This window comes from Apis mellifera, linkage group LG5 (assembly GCF_003254395.2).
Source record: "Apis mellifera strain DH4 linkage group LG5, Amel_HAv3.1, whole genome shotgun sequence".
Taxonomy (NCBI): domain Eukaryota; kingdom Metazoa; phylum Arthropoda; class Insecta; order Hymenoptera; family Apidae; genus Apis; species Apis mellifera.
This window is the reverse complement of record NC_037642.1, coordinates 4748128-4765710: the sequence shown is the minus strand read 5'-3', so window position 1 is coordinate 4765710 and position 17583 is coordinate 4748128. Positions and strand designations below refer to the sequence as shown.

Below are 17583 nucleotides of genomic sequence, written 5' to 3'. Positions count from 1 at the left end.
TTTTAATTGATTTTGCCACGAAATTTAAATAAACAACATTCTATATTCCATATGAATGCACATATATATTATGCACTTTATCACTCTCCCTCGCGTTTCCCTTTATCACCTAAGAATTATCGTCGACTCATAAATTCATGAATATATTTTACGTCGATGTGTAATCTGAAACTGAAATATTCAAGTTAAACCAAATGTTCTATCCAATGGATAATTATTTAATTATTGAATTAGAAGATATAATTTAAATAGATTTTCTAAATAGTATCATTATGAAATTAGAATATAAACGATCTTGGTGTAAACGAGAAATGCAATTAGATATCAGGAAAGTTGTTTAGGAAGTAGCGTAGTCGGAAATTGTATAGGATAAGTGGCGTGGAAGAGAGTTTGATCACTGGTCAGTGAAACAGGTCAATGCTGATGCGGCGAGGAAGTAGTAGTGGTCTCCCTGACTAGACAAGTGGTATAAGCTAGAAATTGGTCAGGAAAGTAGAATGGACAAGTAGTACAATAGTGCCTGAGTGTATAGCTGTGTATAGAATAAGTAGTATAGGTCTACAAATACAATCATTGCGCAAGTTGTACAAGTCCTAAGTGTACAGCTATTGGAGCTAGTAATATGGGTCTACGTTCGTAGCCATTAAGCGATTATTGGTCTGTGTGCATCACCATTCTCGATTCTTCTTTATCGATTTCTAAAGCTTTTGAAAGGAGTCTTGAAAGGAAAATTGGTTATTAACAAACGATATGTTTAAAATAGGGATTTACATATTTCTTTTAAGTTCTTTTAAGTGCCTCTTGCAAGAGAAATACTTTCTCATATAGTTTGAAATTTTATATATAACGTTTCCTGTATCCTTTCCATTTCTACATCAATCATCTAGCATCTAGTCTGCATCTGAAACTAAAATTTTATAAAGTTATTTATAAAATTCTTATAATCGAAAAGAAATGTGAAACTTGAAAATAAAAATTTACTTCACGTCAATTTATCAAAAATAATCAAATGATAAAGCTCTATACATATTGGATACGGTATAAGATCAATGCATAACCAAATGCAGATAATACAAATCCACAGTCATTTCCCAGACTTTTCGAGATGGTCATTAGCACGGGATCGTCATTATTCCCACAGGTTTGGTCGATCGTGGTTGCGGGCAAACTGCGGCTCGTCCACGTTCGGGGGATCATTCGTCGTGACAAGCTGTCGCGGCCGTGTTAATCGTCATTAACAAAGCGATTACGTTTGCACAGATCGGAATCCTGGCCGAGGCTTTGGGCGGGGTGAACGTGGGCAATTGCGGACACGCGTGCGAGGCGAGGCCGTGCGGAGACGCGGAGTGCCGCCCGCTTCGGGACCGATTCACGTGTCGTTGTCGACCCGGCATGCCCCATCCCTGTCCAGCGCCGGACGACAACACGATTTTGGACAGCTCGCCCTCGAAAACGAACGCTGCCACGCGGTTCGAGAGATCCGTGCCCAGTTTCTCGGGCAGCGAGAGCTATCTCCACTACAACGACGCGGACACGATGAAAAGGTGAGAAGATGGAATGGGGTAAAATTTCCGGATTTTCAAATTCTTTTCAGGGTAAAAGAGAAAGGAAGTTACAATCGTCAAGATCTGAAACATTTTAAATATAAAACCTTGATCAGATATATTACGATACATCGATATATTTTTATTTTAATCAAAATTCAATTCGAGAAGAAATTAACGTTTCAATCTTTCGTTTAATCCACGAAGAAGCTCCTTCGAAATCCTCTTTCTTTCTATATTCTCCTGGGAGAAATATTCGTGTCCTTCTTGACGTTAAAGAAAAATTATCTGTCTGTTACAGGATAATAAGCTACAGGGTGGACATCAATATGAGATTCAGGGCGAGCAGCAGTAGCGGGCTGCTGCTTTGGAGCGGGCGGCAAGCGGATCCGCAAGAGCAAAGGGACGAGAACGACGATTTTCTAGCCCTCGGATTGGATCGTGGCTATTTGACTTTAGCTTACAATCTCGGCTCGGGCGAGGCTGTTCTGCGGTACAATTTAACGAGACTGGACGATGATCTGTGGCATCGTGTTCGGGCAGTGAGGTAGTAACACGTTTATCAAACTTTCTCATCCGTATATAGAAGACAGTTTTTCTTTTCTTTTCTTTTCTTTTCTTGTACGACGAAAACTTTTCAATCGAATTGCAATGTTTTTGATGAAAACGATCGATGCTCCTTCAGGAACGAACAGTGGGCGTCGCTTGTCGTCGACAGCGGTACAGGCGTTTCCGCGTCGTCGCCTGGACAGCTGAGACAGTTGAACACTGACACGGGTCTTTATGTCGGTAAGTGAAGCATTTTAAAGTCGATAAAAATGACTGTTTGATCGCGAGTGATCTCGTTTCAATATTTCTCTGACACGATTGGTGATTGATTTCTTTCACTTGTTTGAATTGCGATTGGTTCGTTCTATTTGTTTAACCCATTGTTGGGTCGATATTGTTTCGATATTTGTTTCGCATATGATCGATCCATTTTATTTGTCTTATTGTCATTATTGATTCGTTAACTCGTGGTATTTGATTAATCGTGATTATTGTATTTATTTTATCTTAATTGATTGTGTTAGTTGTTGAATTTATCGGTTTGCAACGCTACTTGTTTGATTATGATTGAGTTATACTACTTATTTGCTCATGATTTGCCTGTAGATAGATACTTGCGATATTGTTATTATTATTATTAATGCTTATTATTAATTTTTATTAGTAAAAGATAACATTTTATTTTTCTTATTTCTTCAAAGTAGTAATTTTCTTTCTTTTTTCTCTTCATAATTTATACTCTATCAATTCTTCTCAATAAAATCTCTTTTTACAATCTGTTTGCTTTAAACTGCAACCTTGTAACTTAAAACGCCGATCTTTTGAAAAATTGTCGAATATTTCAGAATATTTCGCAAGTTATAAAAAAAGTTCTTCGGTTTGAAAATCATCAAGTATCAAAGATTAACTGCTCGTAACACCGTCAACTTATAACATCCAGCTTTAGCTGTCCTTGAGTTATTACTAAAATTACCAAGTGGGTCATCCTCGAGAGCGCGTTACGAATTCCCGCCAACTTCCGCTAAGCTGTTGAACTCATAAAGAAACAGCTTGATACATCGCCGTACTCTCACGGAATTTATAGAGGCGTATTCTGATTCATCAAATAACGCTGTATTTACAACGTTCCAACTTAATAATCAAAGAAATCTTTCTAAAAGATTATTTTCTCAACTCCCCAAATCTATTGCTTATTATTCTCTTCCTTAAATTATTCTTCATCAAAAATTTCAAAATCTTTTACAGTTTCTTTTTTCAATTTCCCAACTCACTCTATTTCAACAACATGAACAAGAATAAAATTTTACAGAAAAAGAGAATTTTTCCCTTTAAAATTGCGAGTAATAAAAATTGTCAGCCTCGAAAAAACAGAAACTATATTTCCAAATAATTTCCATTTCACTTCTTTCGCATATTTTTCTGAAAATTCACAACTTTGTTTAATATTTTTAACAGGTGGCGCGCCTGATATCGTGAGGACAACGGGAGGAAGATACGCAAAGGGTATCGTGGGTTGTATCAGCGATCTGGTCCTGGACTCGGACTTCTCCGTGGCGTTGTCGTCACCTGGCCAGGCTACCAACACGCACTCGTGCATCCCCTGAAAGACATCCGTGCCGTCCGACGTTAGATGGTCAGGTCCGCGTGGACCAGCGCTTAGGATATGAAAATGCATCACGGTGAATAAAAGCTGGCCAAGCCAGAGAAAAGGTGGACGTCGTTGCCCAGCGTTTAAGGCTGAACGTACGCTGCTGCCTTGTGATACGCCTTGAACGCTGATCACGTCTATCTAAACGCGTGTACGATTTATACACACCGATCATCACGGATTCATCATTTTTGTACAGACTTTCATCAACGACTAATTAAAATTCTCCCCTCCAAAGGGGAATGAAAAAGAAAAAAAAAAGAAAAACGAATGAAAAATATATATATATATATTAAAAAAAAAAAAAGGAAAAGGCTAAAAGAAAAATACAAAAGCAGAAAAAAAAAAAGAAAAAAGGTGAACGAATGAGAAAGACTCTATATTCGTCGCGTCCAAGACCGTCGAATAATAAATAGACAGCTTACTGTAAATATTAAACGAAAGGAAATCTATCCAATCGCCTCACGATATGATATTTCCATTCCGGTGACAACTTCCTGTCTGCACAAACACACTCCTCGCGTCTCGTGGACCTACTCGATCTCGGGACCTTACATCGAGAGCTTATATATTATTCGATTATTAAAAAAGAGAGAAAAGAAAAGAAAAGAAAAGAACGTTTCTAGCTTTACCTTATCCTTATGTGGTGTTGCGTTTCGATCCAAAACGCGAATCGAACGATGTTGAGATACACGATCCGAGTTCCTGAGAATCGTTCCTATCGCGCGTTGGACGGAAGTTGTTACGTAAGGAACGTGTGTCTAGTCACAGCCACGGATTAAGAACTCGGTGTAGAGCTCGTCTCGAAGACCGACGGCTTTATGGCCTAAAATAAGATTAAAAGGTTAATAAGAGAAGAGGAATAAGGAGAGAGGAAGAGAATAGAAAGAGAGAGAGCATAACCCCTCAAAAGCGTCAATTTCTATTAAGCTCTCCGACCGGATGCGAATTCTTTGAATTGCAGCAGGCACGGTTTTCCGAATGATCCCGGCAGATAGGAAACTACGAATTGAAATGATTGTTAATTCGAAAAAGAAAAGAAAATTCAAATCGAGGCACCTTTAAATACGTCCAACCACTTCGGATTACGCGACGGATCGTTCTTATCCTCGCGTTGTCTGTCAAGATTTTTCCACGTGTATTTCTTTTCCACGATGGTTGCGAAATAACAAAGCAACGGTTTAGCAACGGTTATTTCTCGTTCGAGCGAGCACCCCTCGTTAGGGAGGATTAGATGCAGAACAGAATCGTTAAATCAATTACGAAAGGTACAAGAAGGACCAAAAGCAATTAACACCTTTAAACAGGGATGCAAAGGTAACTTGAATTCCCGAAGAAGGAAATCGGATGCTTATACACGGTGAAATTGTATCGCCTCTTTAACCAAAGGTGTGTTTTCAAGGGGTAAATTTCTTCCATTCCATTTCGAGTTAATTTATTAATTAAAATAACATCTTGAATGATTGGTGTATACCGTGGACGGAATATATATACCTGTGGATGAAATCCATTGTTATATTTTTCAAAAAAAGTAAGATAAAACATGGAAGACAATTCACGAAGATAATTCAGAGATAATTTCCCCCGTGTATAACGTTAATATTTTTCGAAATTTTCGTTGCTTTTGCATCCGCTCGACACGCACGCGAGATGAAGAGGATCGGCATCGCGCGTGCAGAGGAATCTGCACGCCCGTGTTTCACAGTAACCACACTATGCTTCGTAAGGTACTTCCGTAGCTGGCAGTGTACGCTCCTCGACGTTTCCGCTTAAGAAGCACCGAGCTGCACATTCTAACGGTTAAATATCTGTATAAAATGTAGCAACTTAATTACGAAGATGTCCCCGCATATTTTCTTAATTCAACACAAGGACCTTTCCTCACGATCCCGAACGAACGGATCCAATGTTAATTAATAACCCCTTCGACAGTAAAGAGAATAGTAAAACGAGAGTGAAATAGAAATCGAGGTGACTTATTATTATCTCGTTAAATTTTCCAGAAGAGGATTGATTGTTTCATCTGATTAATCGGATACTAAATCCTGGTTCGATAATCCTATCATAACCGTTCCTATAACGTTACGGGCCCCAAAGAGACAGTAAAATCGGCTTTTACGATTTGACAGGCGACAGGTAACAGTTCGCCAAACCGAACTTTATTTTCGCGTGGTAATAAAGTTTTAACTTGAAAGAAGAAGTTTACGTATGTACGTGTATCGGCAAAACGATTGCGCGCAGTCGTAACGCAAAACTTGTTTGTCGATAAACGTCGAGTCTTTGTGTCGAACGGGTTGGAAGGGGAGGGGTTGAGTCGATCGGGATCAAAAGGTCGGGTCAATACGTATACATGTCATATCTTAATGATAAAAATGAAAAAAAAGGAAAAAAGAAAAAGAAGAAAAAAAAAAGAAGGAAACCCTGAAGAGAGGAAATAATAATAGGGGGTTGAGGAGATAGAAATGGGTATATACACTTTGATTTTTTCCGTTTTGCACGGGAATGATTTGAACCTCAAACACATCATATAAAAAGCAATCGGCTGTAGTCAATTTTGTACGGATGTTATTTTTCTTGAAATTATATAATAATAATAATAATGAAGGAGGTGGAGAAGAGAGAGAGAGACGAAAGAAATATCAAAGATGAATGGTAATTGTGTAGGGAAATATAATATAATAATAATAATAATAATAAACGATTATTCGTGAAAATTATAGCGATATAAAGCACGAGGTGAAAATATTTTAGCCCAGCCTCTCGGGGACACACTCTTTTACATTCGTTTCTTTCCTTACTTTCCTTCCCTTCTTCCTTCCCTTCTTCCTTCCCTCTTTCCTTCCTTCCTTCCTTCCTTCCTTCCTTCCTTCCTTTCATTTCTCTGCACAATTTTTAAACAACGTCGGTGCATGTGTCTGTGCGTATATGCGTGCGTGCGTATGTATGATGTGTATGTGTGTGTATGTGCATAAATCTCTGAACGATCCTCCAAGCTTCGTAATACGCTTGTATAAATTTTGTTCGTGGAGATCGTTTCGCGACGTTGCTGAAAATACGAAAGAAACAATTTTGTACAAAAAAAGAAAAAAAAGAAAGAAAGAAAGAAATCTTGCGGCAATGTAAGTAAAAAAAAAAACTTCTGTGCCACGTGTAGAAATTTCCATGCGTTTTTTGTCGTTTTCCTTTTTTCTCCTTTTTTTCATATTTGTGGCGTCTCGCTTCCATCCTAGTATCCACGCTTGAAAACAAGGTTCCTCGACAATTTTTCACTATTAGCGTGTAACCATGCGTATCTTTCATTTCTCGATCGTATCATGATTCAGATCTCCTTCGTTTAAATATGTTAAGATTTTTTTTTTTTTTAATAATGTCAGATAATTAAGAAACTTAAGGATTAACGTAGCATGTATGTTTCCTTTTCTACAAATTAATTCTGCGATAATTTTTGTTCTTTTGGATTCTTTTTTTTTCTAATTTGTATAACTGGTAATATCTATTATTACGATATATTTTATAAGATAGTATGTAAATTATTTTACATTGCCTTGCGTCTCTCGATAACATTGCGTTTTACACAAATTTTATATATATATATATATATATTATTTCAATAATTGGTCTTTTATTAGGAATCATTGAGTAAATTAACTTTTGAAACTCTGTTTTTACTTGTATCGTATAAATTGTAGCGTATCAGATTCTATTTATTGTACGTTGGGTGGATACATTAGATTGTTTCATAATGTTTAATATTTAAAAGTTTTAATAAACGAAACTGAAAATGAATATATTACGTTTACTAATTTCCTTTAATCCAAGTGTTGTATAATAATATTAATCTGTTTGAAAGATCGTGAAAGAGAAGAAGATTTTTGTGAGACAATCTAATGACAGAACCAGAAAAGTTTATGCTATAATGGTGTTTTCTTCGAGATATTTATATACTCAAACGTTAGTAAATTTCTTAGATAACTTTAATGACGAAAATTATAAATCTTTGTCCCTCAATGTTATAAATCTTACGATTTTCATTGATCCTTCTAAAGAATCAAAGGGAAAAGTAAAAATGTTTTTTCTTTTTTTTCTTTCCTCTCTAATAATAATATTCTCTGTATTGTTTATTTGTTACAATATTCTATCCCATGATATTTTAATATATTTATAGAAACAAGATGCTTAAATTAAAACTAAAGAACGTTCGTATACATAAAATTATAATATTATATAAATATATTATTTTTTATCATTCCTTCATTTCATAGATCAAAGAAGAAATTAATTTTGTTTCTACGATAGAAACATACGCATACGTTGTGAAACGACCAGACGATGGTTGTATGTAAGTCAACAGGTCGTACAAAATGCCTGAATATAATTCAATGAGGATTATATAGTATAATATTCGAATAAGGCTGAAGTGAAAATCGTACTTACATCGTATTAAATTTGAATGTAAGAAAATTAAAAAAAAGAAAAAAAAAAAGAAGGGAAGATCGCTGGATATCACCTCAAACAAAAGCGAGAAGAAAAAGAACGCTATTATTAGAAACAAAAAAAAAAAAAATATCATACATATTAATATATAATATAGATATTATATTATTACTAAATATTATATTAATATATGATGCTATATATATATTAAATATTTCTATTATGTCCGTCTGCAAAGTCTATTAGAAGAGTCTATCCTGTCAACCTATTCTTGCGACCCATGTGGATCTCCTCGAATATATATGTATATACATATATGTAAGTGTGTGTATGCATGTATGTATGCATATAGAATGAATCGAAAATGAATTTTTTCATATTTCGATGCTGCAAAAAAAAGAAAAATAATAAAAAAAAAAGAAAGAAAAGAAAAGATGACGAGAAGAAACGAGCACACAAAACGAGATGTTTGATATCGAAAGTAAACTAAAAAAAAAAAAGAGGATAAATGATTCTCTCGCTCTCTCACTTTGGACAAAAAAAAAAAAAATTACTATCCGTGTAGTATAATTTCAAAATATGATGATTAATCGTGCGAAGGAGCTTATCGAGATCTGATCGTATCACGCAATTGCGCACAGAGAATTACTTCATATAAATAGAATCGTGCTATCGTGACACTTGTACATCTAGGTTTGTAACTTTTTGCATCGTTGTATTTTCTCGAAAAAAAGGAATTATACCTGCCTTTGTCTCATTACTTGCCATGAAAGAAATAATTATCAAAAACATATCTTTATAATTAAACGTTAATGATATATCATACTTGCGTTTAAATGTTTTTCTTTTTTTTTTTATTATTATTAAAAAATAGGAAATATCTCAAGAAAACAAGTTTTCATTCATAAATTTTTATTATTGAATAAATCCTCTCTTTTTTTTTTTCATTAAGATTGGAAAAAGAATTTGGTTGAAATGAAAGATTGATAATTTTATTAAATATATATTTGTGGTAAATTGTACGTTTTATAGAATTAAATTATTTATTAAAAAGAGTTAAAAAATGATTAATATTCGAATTTTCATACTCTCTCGACAATTATCAAACAATTATGAAAGAATTTTGAAGTTAATTTATTTATTACATCTAATGCGGCGCGATAATTTACACGAGATTGTGTATGTATATGTTGAAACACGCAGTGGTATAAATTCATATGAGCAAATGTGTGTGTCTCAGCCCATGTTGTCGAAGCATCAATAAAAAAGAGATTTTGTAAAAAAGAGATTTATTTTTCCCTTTTCGATTCCTACTTTTTTTCTTTTACGATATTTGTTAATAAGTCGTTTGATTAATTTATTTAATTGGTAATATCTTTTTTTTTAAATATTTTAAGTCATTAAATGAATATATGAATATACTCATATATGAGTATATGAAATTTTTATATATAGATAAATATAAATATTATATATTTTTTTAATGAAATAATATTAGTAATTATTTTATTATATATTATATTATTTGAAAATTAAATTTTAACACCTTATTTCATAATTCATAATGTGCACTATCTGTAATACGAAATTATGAACCGTTTAAATAAAAAATATAACCGTAAATTTAGATTCATTATTATAAAGAAACTTATAATATTTATAAAAATCTTATTCAAATTTTGTTATAGCAATGCGATAAAAAAATATTAAAATATATATTAAATATTAAAAAATATATAAATATACAATAATATGTATGAAAATATACTATGCTTATCTTTTCTTTTATTAAAAAAAAAATAATGTCTTTTAGATAAGACATTAAGATTTCAAGTGATATGATATATGTTGTCGCATGCATTTGTGAAGTATAGACAAGGAAAGTAAATAATGTGAGAAGGACAGAGATAGTATAAAAATATGGGAATCAGCGCCATCTTCAGAGTGCCGCAAATGAAACACAAAAATAAAGGACAGAAAATAATTGAAGAAGGATAGAAGACAAGGAATTGATTATTAGCGCCATCTCTTGAATATCAAGAAATATTAAGTTTGAGCATTCTTCAAAGAGATGGCGTTATTAGTTAAAGTCTTTAGATATTTCTACTTTCATTAAGTTTCAGCACTTTTCAAAGAGATGGCGACACTAGTTAAAGTCTTTAGATATTTCTAATTGCATTAAGTTTCAGCACTTTTCAAAGAGATGGCGACACTAGTTAAGGTCTTTGACATCAAGTTTCAGCATTCTTCGAAGAGATGGCGTTATTAGTTAAAGTCTTTAGATATTTCTAGTTGCATTAAGTTTCAGCACTTTTCAAAGAGATGGCGACACTAGTTAAGGTCTTTGACATCAAGTTTCAGCATTCTTCGAAGAGATGGCGTTATTAGTTAAAGTCTTTAGATATTTCTAGTTGCATTAAGTTTCAGCACTTTTCAAAGAGATGGCGACACTAGTTAAGGTCTTTGACATCAAGTTTCAGCATTCTTCGAAGAGATGGCGTTATTAGTTAAAGTCTTTAGATATTTCTAGTTGCATTAAGTTTCAGCACTTTTCAAAGAGATGGCGACACTAGTTAAGGTCTTTGACATCAAGTTTCAGCATTTTTCAAAGAGATGGCGTTAATAATCAATTCCTTGTCTTCTATCCTTCTTTAATTATTTTCTGTCCTTTATTTTTGTGTTTCATTTGCGGCACTCTGAAGATGGCACTGATTCCCATATTTTTATACTATCTCTGTCCTTTTCTTACTATTTATTTTCCTTGTCTTTCTAATTACATAAATTATAATGACAAATATAGTTTAGTAATGACAAGTATAGTTTATGAAAATGTTAATATATATAATTTATGATAATATATATAATTTACATTGCATATATATTGGGAGATTGCTTCTCGAATATCCAAATAATAAAAGTCTTAGAAAATAATTGACATTATTTTTATTGATGATATTTCTTGCAATTCTTTCAATAATCAACAATGTTCTATGATAAATCTATATTTTATAAATAATAATTATAATTTTTATGTCAAAAATAATTGACTATCACGTGCTATCTCTATATTAATCATAAATTTAATTATAATTTTTTTTTTTGCAACGTTATTATATTCCATTTTGAATTGATAACATGACATGTTACACAAGAATAGTAACAATGACTATATAAATAGCTTTTGGATTATATGATATAAAAATGCATTGGATAATAAATCTATTTTATAACTAGTTTATGGATATACGTTATATTTTTAATATATTTCTATTACAATATCACAAGAATATTATCATATAATTATGATTAATTAATTAACCATTTTATAATTATAATATAAGCGTTCGTAAATATATCAAAATTATAAAAACTGGCAAAAATGTTTTTGAACTTTAAATTTCTATACATTAAAACTATAGATTATCAACGCACTATACTTAAAATTGTCGACAAGCAGTCACTTTTTCTATGCCCATTTTATATATAATTCACATGACACATCTGTGTTCAAGGAAAAAGAGCGAAGATGAGGGGACTGTTTCCGCCCCTAAAGTTTTTCTACTATATAAATTTATATACTATTCGCTAGAAAAATTAAGTCTTTGTTTATTGTCATGAGATAATTATAATATTATAATACTTCTTTGACAAATTTTGTACATATAACAATTTCTAAAAGTGATTGTATATTTATGTACGCTTTTTGTACAACTCTTTTTAATTTTAACTACGATTTGAAAGGAAATTAACGTGATCTTTACTAATTTTTACTCATGGTATGTATTTATTTTTTATATAGTATCAAATTATCATTAAATTATATACTGTCAATATTATTTTCACAAATTAATTAGCATTTCGTTATACAACACATCTTTTTAACTAACATAATTAATAATTAATCATTATATTAATTGTCGAAAATAGCTGTAAACTTTCTTTTGTGTACTAAAATGAAATTGCGTGTTATATGCGCAGTATATTATATTTAAATGGTATAATATAAGAGGCATATATTTAAATAAAAAATTGATTTAAATATATACAAAATTTAATATAATTTAAAAAATTATTTAAAATTAATTAATATGATATAATAATTTACATTATAATTTACATATCTGATATATATATATATAAAGAAATTTAAGAATATTAAAAAATATTTTATTTATTTCATTATATTTTAATTATTTAAAAATTTAATAATTTTTAAAATATATTAATATAATAATTTTTTATAAAATAAAAAAAATATAATTGCATATATATGATTAATTTTTTGTTAAATAATTATATATATAAACATGTAATATACATGTTTTAGGCTTTACGTATGATGTCAGCAATAGTGCCAAGCACACATAATATAATTGATTCTAATCAAAGTTATGACCATGCATCAGAACGACAGAAACTGCTGGAAAATTTATTAGCTGCTGCAAAAAAGTGTCATATTAGATTTGGTGGGCGTACTGAATTAGCAACTGAATCAGATATATGTGTCACACAATTATGTCATATATTTGAATCAATTTTTAGTCATGGATTACGTACAAACTGTATTGAAAAAATTAATTCAGCTTTAAGGTAAAAAACAATATATATGTTATATTAATAAATAAATTACACACACATACACACACACATACACGCGCGCGCGCGCGCGCGCACAATTAAAATGTTATTTATTTAATCAGTATATCTATAATATGTACAACATTCTATAAAATATATAAAATTATATAGAAATAGTATTTATTATATTTTCTCAAAATAATCTTGATATATTATGATAATATGTATATAATTTTATATCATTTATATAATGATGCATTTTTTTTTTTTATATTTTATCACATTTTTTTTACATTTCAAATATAACTATATAGATATTATTTTATATTATTTATATTTCTACAGGCATGTTTCAGACATAGTGTCTGGTAGTAATATAAAATCATGTAATACGTCAGATATGGCATTTTGGCCTTGTATAAAAGAACAATTAACATGGCATGAACAAGAACGTTTTAGTATATTGAAAAAGGTTCATACAGATTATGGCAGAGGTAGAGCATGGCTTAGAGCTGTTTTAAATGAACGTTCTTTAGAACGTCATTTACATGCTATACTTGATCCTTCAATACTGTCTCCATTTTATGAAGATTGGGCATTTTTACTTGATCAAGAACGAAGTGCTGTATTGCCAAATGTAGCAGCAGGTATAAGAACATTAATTTTTTATCATAATATCTTAATTGTATAAAGTAATTAAATATCATTTTGATCTAGGACTTGGTAGTATTTTATTTGCAATTAGGATAGATAATGAAGAATTAGATAATAATTTAAAAGGCAGAGAAATGGATAAGCAAAAGGTTTCATTATCTGAACCAATTATATCATCTTCAATACCAGGTAATTATACCTCTTATATTAAATATATAAAATTAAATATAATTTTTATACAAATATAATGAATGTTTCAATTAGGGCCTACTTCAAAACAGAAACAAAGAAAAAAAGTGCCAGTGCATATAATTTCTTTTGATAATGAAAATGATGAACAAGAAAACACAGAAGTTTCCATTTCAGTTAGTGCTCCTCCAACTTGTCTCAATTCTCCTACAGTAACATCAACAAAAACCTCTACATCACATAGCTTAATTTCACAATCTCAAGTAGAAACAAATAATATTACTACAATAACAAATAAAGAAAATTCTGATTGGGAAAATAAGTAAGTAAGCATATTACTCCATATTTTCAATTCGATATTTTAAGTAATATTCAATATTTTAGTGAAACCTTTGAAGAAGAAAAAATATTAACACCAATCACAAATTCTGGAAGTATGGGTGGACTTGTTCCTGTGTCACCTTTAGATCAAACATTAGATGATATGTTAATAACATTACCAAGTTATCTAGATGTATGTTTAAAATATATTAAACTTTAATATATTTAATTTTTAATTTAATTTATTATTTTTAATTCATTTTATATTTTTTATATAGGATTCATCTGAAGTTGCAGAACCTGCAATAGAAGCTACTGAACCTTTTACAGATTTGGATATTCATACAAATAATGATAGTTTAGATATTGAGACATTACAAGTTAAACTTTTAGCTATGACTGAAATGTTAGAACAGGCTAAAGAAGATGCTATGACTAGTAGGTTACAATTTGGTCGTTTACAAAGACAACATCAAAATTATCTCGAAAGACATGAATTACAAATACAAGCATTAAATCGGTAAATTTTTTATTTTGACGATTTTATTCTATTCGAATATAGAAATAAATTATATTTTTTAATACAATTCTAATTTAATAGAGAAAATGAATTATTAAGACAACAATTACGAAAATATGTAACAGCAGTACAAATGTTAAGAAGAGATTCAGATTCTACTACAGTTTCTGAAGAACATCCATCATTAGATTATCATTATGAAGCTCAACAATATGAAGAGAAATTAATTCAGGTTGCAGATATGCATGCAGAATTAATGGAATTTAATGCTAGATTAACTTTACAATTAAATGACAGGTAAAAATTATTATATATTATTATTATTATAATTATTATTAATAATATTTATATTTTATATTAATAAAAATTTCGAAAAATTACAGGGATAGATTAGTTAAGTTGTTACAAGCTGAATTAGAGTGCCTTCGCGGGCCTATAAATGAAGATGATTTACCATTGGAACCACCATGTCTTATACATATATGGATTCCATCTGCATTTCTTACTGGGCAATCTTCCGATATACATCATGTTTACCAGGTGAATCTAAATTAAATATAAAAATTTTTAATATAAACTAATTTTAATAAAATTATTATCAAATGTATCAAGTTTATTAATTGTTACAGATATACGTACGTATTAGAGATACTGAATGGAATATATATAGACGATACGCTCAATTTCATGCACTTTATAGAGAATTAAAAAAACACGATGCAATTGTTACTACTTTTGAATTTCCACCAAAGAAGACAATAGGAAATAAGGTATTTATATATTATATATAAAAAAAATTAAAATAATTAATAATATTGTCTACTTAAATGGTTATAAATTTATTATCTTCTTCTACTGAAACTGCTTATAAAAACATATTATGCTTTTATTATTTTAAGATTACTATGATAAAAAATTATTAAGATTTTTACTATTAATGTATATACTAATTTTCTATTTGTATTTTTTTTTTAAATATATCTACATATATATTTTGTAAAATAAAAAACAGAATGCAATATTATTTAATTCAATTTATTTTTTAAGATATTTTGCATTATCTTACTTTTTTGATTTTTCATTTAAATCTTGGATACATTCATAGAACAAGAAAAATTGATTTGGTATATAATAATATTCAATTCCTGGAAATTTATTTTTCGATTTTAAATTATGACCATTTAAGCGGATATATAGAAAATATAAAAATTATATTTATTTTTATTTATTCTTATCTAGGATGCTAAATTTGTAGAAGAACGACGACAAAAATTACAACAATGGTTAAGACGAATTGTTGGAAGATTAGCACAATGTTCTCCAGCATTTGCGTCTAGACCAAATAGACAAACTCTTATATCTTTGATGCCTTTCTTTGGGTAATTTATTTCATAATTTTAATATTATTTAATTTATTTATTAATTAATTAGATAATTGTTTCTAAAATTTTTAAAAATTGCAAAAAAATCTTTGATAGTTTGATTTTATTATAAAATATTACCTTCTTTTAGTGATAATCTTAATACTGAAGATTCGAAAAAAAACAACTCTGCAAGAAATACATTTTCTTCTTCCCCTCAATACATGGGTTTATAATTATTAACGTTTTTTTTTTTTATAGACAATTTGTATATATAAAAAATCTTTCTAATTTAATGTATAAAATACTTATGTTGTTCTATACATACATATATATATATTTATACATATATTATATATATTGTTGATAATTGAAGATACGAGCATATGCCTGTATGTATACAAGTATAATTAATATACATTGACACATGCTGTTTATAGCTGATATATGTATAAAAATAATATGTAGTAAAAATAATTAAAAATTAAGTCTTTTTCTACAAAAATATGTATTATTTTTTTTATGTGAACATTTATGTGAAATATTGTTTAAAATTTTAATTTATTTAGAGAAGAGAAACAATCCTGTTTTTAATTTTCTAATAAGATAAAAAAATATATTTCTTATATATTGTATAAATTTGTTATATAGCCTATATTTTAGAACAAATGTTTGAAAATTAATAAAAATAACATTGAAAATATTATAAAATAAAAATAAATGATTTTAATTAAAATGTATATAAAAGATATTATTTGATAAAATGATAAAGAAATTTAAATCAAAAAAAAAAATGCAAAGAATATAAAAAAAAGTGTTTTTATAATTAAATTATATAATATCGTGTTCAATCTCGTTTTCTAAAAATTTTATTCATGTAAGGCGCCTTAACAGTAATATAAAAAGGTACACTTTTCCATTTATACTTTATGATAAAAATAAAAGTGCATATTGTTATTGGAACAAGTACATACAGTATTATGCTGGTAAATAATACAACTAATCGCATATAAGATTCACAGGTTTAACAAGTTGCATAGGAGTCTCACTATGGAGAGGTAAGATAAGAAAATTTTGCAAAAAACCAATTATCAAAGAATGTATTCACGCGTAAATTTTTATTTCTTGAACGTGACGCTTATCAAATAAATATACGTTATAACAATGAAATTTCAATTGTAATATGAATTAGTATTTGTACTGAGCGACACAAACTGGATTTTTTACCTTTCCATATTGAGATATAAAAATTTTTTGTAATAGCAAAGTTTATCCAATCATTAATATAATCATCCTTAATACTTTGACTGCCGAATGTGGAACCATAATGTATTTTTATTACAAAGGAACCAACGATACGTCCGTATATTTGTTACATATTATAATACATTTGATGACGTTGCAATAAGAGTTTTATATTGTAGCTCATGCAAGCAACAACATAAATGACAAATATTTGTTATCTTAAAAATTGTAATCGCTTATACTTAATTCGATACAAATGTATCGAAAAGTAAGACATTATTGCATGGCAGTCAATGTATTAATTGCAATTACATACGCTTTAAACAAATCTATGGAATCTATATTTATAGCGCATCGCAATCATAACATCATAATCATAGTAAGTTTTGTAACATAATGGTACATGATTACATTACTTATAAAATTGATTACAAATCAGATACATTCATTTCAAGTTGATATTATATAATATAATAATATTCTGCTTGGAATAGGGAGAAAAAAATAATCGTATATATTTATTAAATAAGTTCTTAACAT

The 17583-nt window shown here is 29.5% G+C and overlaps 2 protein-coding genes across 8 annotated transcripts in view; both read left to right on the top strand.

The window, feature by feature from the left end:
• Positions 1-8305, top strand: part of LOC409782 (pikachurin) — a 175791-nt gene extending 167486 nt beyond the window's left edge. For all 4 annotated transcript variants that reach the window (XM_006561063.3, XM_006561065.3, XM_016912367.2 and 1 more), the window contains 4 exons: positions 1261-1544; positions 1846-2091; positions 2230-2333; positions 3549-8305. In XM_006561063.3, the coding sequence (XP_006561126.1) occupies positions 1261-1544; positions 1846-2091; positions 2230-2333; positions 3549-3697 (783 nt within the window). In that variant the 3' untranslated portion in view covers positions 3698-8305. The remainder of the gene's footprint in view (positions 1-1260; positions 1545-1845; positions 2092-2229; positions 2334-3548) is intronic.
• A 3337-nt stretch (positions 8306-11642) lies between these two features.
• Positions 11643-16303, top strand: LOC413129 (sorting nexin-29). Of its 4 annotated transcripts, none has more exons than XM_016912438.2 (12): positions 11648-11951; positions 12503-12765; positions 13099-13400; positions 13471-13596; positions 13672-13918; positions 13963-14110; positions 14196-14437; positions 14519-14734; positions 14821-14977; positions 15067-15207; positions 15677-15816; positions 15950-16303. In XM_016912438.2, exons 1-12 carry the CDS (start codon positions 11949-11951, stop codon positions 16032-16034), a joined length of 2070 nt encoding a protein of 689 aa, XP_016767927.1. In that variant the 5' UTR covers positions 11648-11948; the 3' UTR covers positions 16035-16303. The 4 variants fall into 4 exon arrangements, 3 of the variants coding, with proteins under 3 accessions (XP_016767929.1, XP_016767927.1, XP_396580.4); XM_396580.7 differs by having other exon boundaries at positions 11650-11951; positions 13981-14110; XR_001703167.2 differs by lacking the exon at positions 15950-16303 and having other exon boundaries at positions 11643-11951; positions 15050-15207; positions 15677-15813.
• The last annotated feature ends 1280 nt before the right edge of the window (positions 16304-17583 follow it).

What these genes read in the sequence shown, in the direction of transcription:
- LOC413129 (XM_016912438.2), top strand. An exon ending in AAAATTAATTCAGCTTTAAG is followed by an intron (nt 12,766 to 13,098) that starts GTAAAAAACAAT and finishes ATATTTCTACAG; the next exon opens with GCATGTTTCAGACATAGTGT. An exon ending in AGAAGACAATAGGAAATAAG is followed by an intron (nt 15,208 to 15,676) that starts GTATTTATATAT and finishes ATTCTTATCTAG; the next exon opens with GATGCTAAATTTGTAGAAGA.